The sequence below is a fragment of the Diabrotica undecimpunctata genome, chromosome 8 (assembly GCF_040954645.1).
Source record: "Diabrotica undecimpunctata isolate CICGRU chromosome 8, icDiaUnde3, whole genome shotgun sequence".
NCBI lineage: Eukaryota > Metazoa > Arthropoda > Insecta > Coleoptera > Chrysomelidae > Diabrotica > Diabrotica undecimpunctata.
Genome location: NC_092810.1, coordinates 63,470,351 through 63,479,060, shown reverse-complemented (window position 1 = coordinate 63,479,060; position 8,710 = coordinate 63,470,351). Strand labels below are relative to the sequence as shown.

Below are 8,710 nucleotides of genomic sequence, written 5' to 3'. Positions count from 1 at the left end.
CAGAAAAGCACCTGGTCCTGATAAGATAAACAATGAACTGCTAAAATTATTCGTCGATATAATAAATACCGGAGTAGTACCAGCGGAATGGAAGGAAAGTCTCCTGCTACTGATACTTAAAAAGGGAGACTCGAGAAATTCTGAAAATTATAGAGGCATTAGTCTTTTGAATGAATAGTACATTAAAATTGTCTGTGTGTGTGCTATCGGTTTCTTTTGACTGTGGACTTAATCCATTGTTAACGGCAGTCATAAAAGATAAAATCGAGGAAAAAACGAACATGGCAGATGAACAACAAGGCTTCCGGAAGAACCGCAGCACAATAGACGCAATTTTGATTATCAGACAAATAATAGAGAAGTCTATTGAATATGGAAAACCAGCATACACAGGGTGAAGCGAAATGACATCTTAAATTTATTAAAAGCTGAACAAATATACCATCAGATAATAAGGACAATTAATGAAATTAACAAGAACAACAAGACCATAGTTATAATGCCAACAGGGGAAACAGAATGCATAGAACTAAAAGGAGGAATCCGCCAAGGAGACTCGCTCAGCCCATTGTTATTCAATATGGTGATGAGTCAAATAATTCACGAAGTAAAAAAACGACACGGATACCACATGAGAGCGCATAAAATCACGATACTATGCTATGCCGATGATGCAGTACTAATTGCTGATAACGAAGATCCTACAAAGGCAGTTCCACACCTTCAATATCACAGCAAACAAACTTATGAGAATATCAGTAGAAAAAACTAAATGTATAGTGATCAGTAAAGAGCCGCGTAGATGCAAACTAGAAATAGACGGCAAAATTGTAGAACAAGTAATGAAATTCAATTAAATAGGAGTAGAGATCACTAGTGACACGGATATAAGAACAGAGACCGCAAGGCAAGCATCAAAAGCGGCAAGAGTAAGTGGTTGCCTCCGAGAAACCATATGGAGAAACAAATATCTGACCACGGAAAGCAAAATGAAAGTAAATTCAGTAAATGAAAGTCTCTGTAAAAGACAGAGAATTTTATTTTTCACGTTAAGAACGGCTATGAATAACTATTCTGATGAGACTTTTTAAGTCGAAATACGTATCAATAGATACATAGACGCTTTGAACGTGAAATAAAATCTTTTCTGTCTTTTTCATTTTATTCGGATCTACTCTGTATGAGTACGAGAAACAAATTCGTTAGGATTTCTGCCTAGATGAATAGACATGTCGTGGAATGCAAATTTTAGATTCCCCATGTCTTCTTTAACATCTTTATCATTGTCTGGTCATGTCTTGCAATTTTTAGAAGGCTCCAGATTAAAGCAGAAATCTGAATTTGTTTCGAAACTATCTTACCGATTTTTCTATCAGATGTCGCTATTGCGTCCATAACGAAGTCATGTTATTGTTACTTCTAATAAGACAGAGAATTTTATTTTTCACGTTAAGAACGGCTATGAATAACTATTCTGATGAGACTTTTTAAGTCGAAATACGTATCAATAGATACATAGACGCTTTGAACGTGAAATAAAATCTTTTCTGTCTTTTTCATTTTATTGTATATTGCTGAGGCCCAGGTTTTTTCTTTTTGTTTTTGTTTGTGTTTACCGACCTGACCTAGGCCTGTCTTTTGATTTTTGTTGTATGAATCAGACTGACAATTATATTGTCTTGTATTTTCGTGTCTGGAACTTTACAAAAACCCTTCTTTGAAAGCGCTGATGTCAATAGGCCTTATTTTTACGCACGTGAGACGTTTATTGCTGTGCTTGAACGGTACAAAAACAAGGACTCTTTTAGGAGCTACCTACTTGGTAATTTGTTCACTTCCCCTTTTTTTCTTTCCTGTAACTCTTCTGTTTCTAGTCTTATCATTTCCTTCACCAACACTTACACTTCCATCTGCCCCATACATTATTCTTAGTCATTATTCATCCATAAATAATAAAGTAATTACTAATTGTTTTTAAATACTTGGACAATAAACCCTCACATAACTTCAAATTTGTAAGTCTCACTCGGTCAGCTGAGTGCAGTTGCAGAGCTCCTATTGGTTGGTTGGAAATAAACTGATTAGCGTGGACCAGTATAGGGGAAATAAGTTGTTTTGCATGTAAAGGCGGTTTTTAATATGCTTTTACCATGGGTAATCATTTTTTTTGCATGAATCAGATAAAATAAACCACTTTGGCTTTTTTGCTACAACAGAACAATGCATTGGCACATCTAACCTAACTTTGATTTTTGTGTGACTTAAGCCTGTTTGCATGTTACCTTCTCATATTTTAATCGAAAGCCGAAGTGCAGAAATACTAGATAGGCGAGTAAATTACCTTTTTTTTTAAATAAATAGTTTGTATTTTTCATATTATTCAATTTAGTATTAGGGTATACAAATTGGTTGACCGGGTTATTGTTTTTTTAGTCAGATATTCGACAACTGTACATTATATGTGAAGGGTAATATAGGTTAAATTTTTAATTGTATATTTTGTAAAACAAAGTAGGGATTAAATCGCGTTTTACATAATATCTGTTTTATTAGTATAATTTTTTTCCTCTTATTTTCATAAATTAATTAAAGCAACCCTTACAGCAATATAATATACTTTGGGGAGCAATATTGATACTTACCTGGCGCCCACAATTTTCTCTTTAGTTTGTTCTTTATTTGAGTACTCTTTTCTTGATAACTTATCCTCAATTCCCGTTCTTTGTTCATATTTATTTCCAGGTAACTGTCTTCTAGAGGCATGTAAATTGGCCGAATCCTTCCTGAGTTTAATTGGTCATCCTCTGTCATAGCCTACTAGCCAAGCGGTATTAAGTCTCACAATATTGTGTTGTGAGCTTATCTCTTCCATTTTTGTTGCAGTGGCCACTACATCTGCCAACTCCCTTTCTTATTAAATTAGTGCTTGTCAATAGGCTTTTCTTGATTTTAATTTCGTGCACCATTTTACCCTATATGACTTGCATAATGGGGTAATTTACATTATTTTCTGTTTTTTTCATATAATAAGAAAAACTTTTTCCTTTTTTAGCTTTAAGTTATATTATTACTGCTATAACAATGATATTTGCTTTATTTCAAGACCTTGACCGTTACAGATTTGTTTTAAATCCCTTTTCCCTACTTGTATAGACTATAAACTGAATAGATCAGTTTTAAAGAGTTCTTGGGACACAAAGATTTAAGGTTGGGAAATAACTGAAATAATAGCAATTAAAATGGATCTTGATTTTATTACTCGTATATTAATTTACTGTTTTGAACTACAAATATGCAGAATCTAATTCAATATATAGTGTTTAACCTGTAACAATTTTAGTTTAATTTCAACAATGGTTTTAAAGCCTAGTAAACTAACTTCAACCAAAAATAGACTATATAAACATAAAAACAATCAACAAAAGAAATAACCTGCATTTGTATAACAGACGAAGCTACCACATTTTACAGGCAGCAATGTTTCAAAAACGTTTTTAGTTCTTGTCGAAAAATACTTGGCGATATATTTTAAGTTAGGTCAATTCTAATATAGAATGTATATGACCACAATGAAATATCAATAACAAAAAAGATAAAAATGTTCACAGCAACAATAAATGGTAACTGTCTATGACTGGTATTATCAAACAATTTGTCTCCCAAAAGTATCCTTTTTTAAAGTCTATACATGTTTCATATGCATCAACTTTAACTTACAAAAATTTGTTAAAATCTTCACGAACTATACCTACCAATTAATTTATAAAAATACCAAAAAAGTAGTATCATCTACTATTAAGTGCGCTTCTAATTAGTGCAGAGTACAAAATAACTGAGACACAAGTAATGATCAAAGGTTCGTATTCCCTACTAACCAAATAACTATAAATTTTATTTTTTTGAAGATGTATAGAATACTGTAGCTGTCTATAAACTTTCATTGTTTATGCCAATAACTTTTAATACCAATGCAAACCAATGCAATGTAAACCAATGTTTTTCGACATTACGAAATATGTCACTAGAAATGAACTTCAGTTAGAAATTAGTTAAAAAACAGTCATAACATCAAAGGGTGAAACTTTCCGGGGTAAATCCATGTATAGAAAATTATTAACACCATTATCAAGGGACTTTTGTCTAATCTAATTAATCTTAACAGACGAGAGGTGGCCACAAAGATGGTGACTGGATACTGTTAAGTGAAGAAACTCCTATACAACGTAGGTAGAAGAATGATTTATGGTATGGCAGGCAGTAAGAAGAAGAGAGAAAGAAACGGCCATACTTGTAATATGTTAGTTCGAAATGCTTAGTGAGATGAGGCGGCTATATACTAGCAAAACAAGTATTGATAAAGGAGAGTTGTTGGCTTTTATTAAGAATGCAAGACATATTGAAGGAGTTTGATAAAACGACAAGGTTTGGTTTTAGGACCAAGTGTCAAAGGCCAGTAGAATTTTGCCTGATGTAAGACAACGACAAAAAGATCCATATGGAATGACATGGACAACATAAAAGTCGATGATTGCTAATAAAAAATAAAAATAAGCTTTTTATGATTTATTACATAAAAATTTAAATCAAGCAGATTAATCTACAGAAGGAGGAATCAATATGTAAGAAGACAAACTAAATAAGAACAGATAGAATTACTTGAGACAATTCTACTGTCACAACACGCATGCAACAATCTGAAAAGTGTAGAGAGTCAGAAAAGCTGGTCTTACTTCAGGAACGAGGTAGAACACTACAAATATTCTAATAGACTGACGATCAAATAAGATAACTAGAAGTGTAAAATCAAGCTAGATTAACAAGTAATTTAACATATAATAGTAAAAGTAATATCACATACTGCTATGAAAGACATATAATGTGACTTGGTAGCTGAATAGGTATGATAGGTTTCAAGTTAATTGAACTTATTCAAGTTAGTAAAACTTAAAAAAGGTAAACTAGAACTGGGACCAATCGACATATTAAAGTTAAAGGGAACTAAAATGAAAACATCCAACAAGACAAAATTAAAAAATATTGACACATTTAACAGAAAATAATAATAGCAGTAGACAAGGGTGTTCGGACAATATACACAGCTTGTTGCTATAAGCTCTTCGAAAAATATTGACAAATACAAGAGATGACCAAAATAAACCGAAAGACCCAGGCGAAATAATGAATATTAAAATAAAAAGTGTAGTTACAACAATATATCTCAATTGATTACTACTTATAGTAAATATCTTCTAAGTCTTCTAAGAGATGGATTTGAGAATATTCCGTATTTTCAGCGGTTGTACTAACTACACAGCAGTGAATGTATCTAAACTCAATTTACGAGACATTCAGGAGAACGAGTTATTGTGGAAATTAGTAAAACTATAGGTTATTTATGATAAATAGGTGGTTATGCAATTTCGATAAAAAGAGAGTTTACTAACATTAGTTGACAAATTTATGACATACTGTACTCTTAATGTATTGAAATTATAGTAGTTAACAATCAGTTTGACTACGGTTCATGCTTTGAACACAATTTGAAATATGACTCATGAGGTTGTTTTCCTCTGTTTAAAGGGGAACTTTGGCGAATCGTTTTCCATTATCCAAAATAGGTGAGCCTATACAAAATCTTCCTATTGGGTAGTTTTCACAACAGTCTTTATTTAAACTAATTAGCAATTATGTTTTCTAACCATTACCGCATCTGCATATAATTATTTTCTATTTTAAAAATATCCTTTTTAACTTTAGAGATAAATTGCTTGATTTTGAATGCTAAGAATAACATTAACCAAGTATATTCGATAATACCATGCTAAAAACAAAAACTAATGTTTGACTACAAGTAATAAACTTAACACTACATGATTACTACATAATGTGGATGTTTATGTACAAATGTTTGGATTTGTCCTCTGAAAGAACACGGCATAAGTAGATTTCGAAAAAGTGTTAATTTGACCGGATACTACTTCTTTTCTTCTTATGAAATATGCAGCGGAAAATGGTTCTTTCAGGTACTTATACATCTTCATATTTTGACAATTTGTTCTTTAAAATTAAATTTTCTTTCTTCATTCTTTCTAATTCTTGACGAAGACCAATATTCTACAAAAGACAAAAAGATATAAATTAAATAAAATTAGTTACAGGTATAATAAAGAAAATTATTAGGTTGGTTTTGGAGAGGAAAGTATTACTGAAAGGGAATTTTGGAGAAAAGCATCGATATTTTGCATATGAACAATAAAAAATGTTAATATTTTTTTTGTATCTAAAATATATATCGCAACCATATTCATAAACATCACATTTTTAACCATACCCGGATCATATACAAAGGCATTTATAATGTATCAATGACTATGCGAAGATCAGTTAAACATTATATAATCAGGTCTACGTTAACAAGTTACTGAACCAGTAAAATGCAGGCAGGGGAGGACAATCAGATTTAGATGACAAGGTCTCACAGGTGATCAAGATAAATCCCTGTCAAACAAAAAAGAAGAACTCTATAGTCTTGAAAATTGGAATATGAAACGTAAGAAGTTTGTAGCAATCAGATAAACTGGATAACGCTGTGTCGAAAATGTGTAGAATGAAAATGAACATACTGTTGGGGCTAACAACAACTAAAATTACAAACAGGAAGTTGGCATTATAATTGACAAGAATTTTCAAAAAGCTGTTTGTATCTTTGTTCCCTACTCTGATCGAGGATTGATGCTGTCTCTCAACTCTCATTTAAAACGTAAAATAGAAATAATCCAAGTATATACAGCTACTGCAGACAAGGATAAAGACGCCATAGAGGCCTCCTATGCACCAATTGGCAATGTCTTAAAGCTAACTAAAAGACATGATATAAATATTATAATGGGCGATTTAAACGCTAAAATAGGCCAAGCAGAAGTGGAGAATTGTGTGGAAAGATATGGTTTCGGGGAGACGAATAAACGCGGCGATAGATTAAGTTGATTTCTGTATCAATGAGAAACTCATAATTGCAAATCCCTTGTTCAAACTTCCTAAACGTATATTAAACACATGGAAGTCATTAGCTGACAATATCAACAAAATACTCAGGAAATCAAATAGATTTTATTACGTCAACATAAGTTATAGAAATTCTATAATATCATCCAACACTTATCCAACAAGAGACACATCCTGCGATCATAACCCGAAACATTGTGAAAAATATCGAGTAATATTTTAATAATTAGAGTCCATTCAACCTGTAAATCTGCAAACTTAAGAAATTGCCAAATAATATATTTTCTAATTGAACTTTTTTAAGTTTTGCAATAACGGCCTAGATTGAATTGTATTGTAAGCTCATAGTTCAAAGTTTGTTAGTTTGATAGAAGCATTAACCTCTGTGCTGAGGTATTTGTGAAATTATAAATTGGGAATTTTAGCTCATTTTAGCGCAGTCTATTATAGAAAGTTAGCTAACCAACAACTAGAGTGTAATTATCAGTAGATGTCAATAAAACTATCATTTTTACTCCACACTTCAACCATTTATTTACCATCGTCGATCGAGAAGAATCGGACAAAGGGGCATTAGAAAACAATTGTCTTGATATTTACATCGAATTTGTTCCTAGCTCCAAGAAAATCATGGATAAAAGGCAGCTTAAACAAGAAATTCTGCAGAAAAGAGTTGCGTGTATTAGTATAACTGGTGCCATTCGTACTACAACAGCAGCTATGAAGGCTCTACTAGACCTGCCTCCCTTGCATTTGATAATACAAGAAGAAGCAAGATTTGGAGCCAACAGAATAAACCAATCACTGAAACTTTGAAATGAAGGGATAGAGCGTATGAGTATCACAAGGACTGTGACGAAGGACATTTTTAATGAGAAATCAGATCACATGACAAGACAATTTTAAGAATTCATATTCCAAACAGGAATGTATGGAGAAACAAGGAGTACCAGAAGCAACAGGGTAAGATCTGGTATACAGATGGACCCAAAACTACAGAGGGTGTAGGGGCAGGAATATACTCCAATAATCCAAAAATTAGCGAAAGCTTTGCCTTGGGGAGGAACTGCACAGTTTTTCAAGAGGAGATTTATGCGATACTGCAATGTGCAAAAAGGAAATAATGATAGAACTCTTGAAAAAGAGCAGATCCATACATTGTCTAACAGTCAAGCGGCACTAAAGGCACTGGCGTGTCAGTGACGTCTAGGTTAGTGTAAGTCTGCATAAAAAAACTGAATGAACTGGGAGACCGGAAGAAGGTTGAGCGTGTCTGAGTATCAGGACATCAGGGCATCGAAGGCAACGAAAAAGCAGATCAACTTGCAAAAAGAGGATCGAACGAATCAAACGAACCGGCTGTAACTCTGGGAATACCAAAGGCTGCAGTTCGTAGGGCTGTAGAGGACTGGATTAGAGAGTGTCATGAGCGATATTGGGAGAGAATCCCAAAACAAACACATGGAAAAATCTTCATTGGTAGACCATGTAGAAAGAGAAAAGAGGAACTGCTTCAAATGGACAGGAACAAATTGAGAACAGTAAAAGGAATATTGACCGAGCATCTACCAGTAAGAGAATTACTGAATAAAATAGGCATTTAAAATGGAGATCTTAACTGCAGACTGTGTGATAAGGAACCAGAAACTGTAAAACATGTATTTCATTTTGTAACATGTGTAACAAAAACTAGAACACACCAAGG

General features: G+C 33.0%; 1 protein-coding gene across 3 annotated transcripts in view; it reads right to left on the bottom strand.

Moving 5' to 3' along the window:
* Positions 1–3,234: 3,234 nt before the first annotated feature.
* The window catches only part of Pdp1 (PAR bZIP family member Pdp1), a 351,185-nt gene continuing 345,709 nt past the window's right edge, over positions 3,235–8,710 (bottom strand). For all 3 annotated transcript variants that reach the window (XM_072540390.1, XM_072540387.1, XM_072540388.1), the window contains exon 5: positions 3,235–6,114. In XM_072540390.1, the coding sequence (XP_072396491.1) occupies positions 6,028–6,114 (87 nt within the window). In that variant the 3' untranslated portion in view covers positions 3,235–6,027. The remainder of the gene's footprint in view (positions 6,115–8,710) is intronic.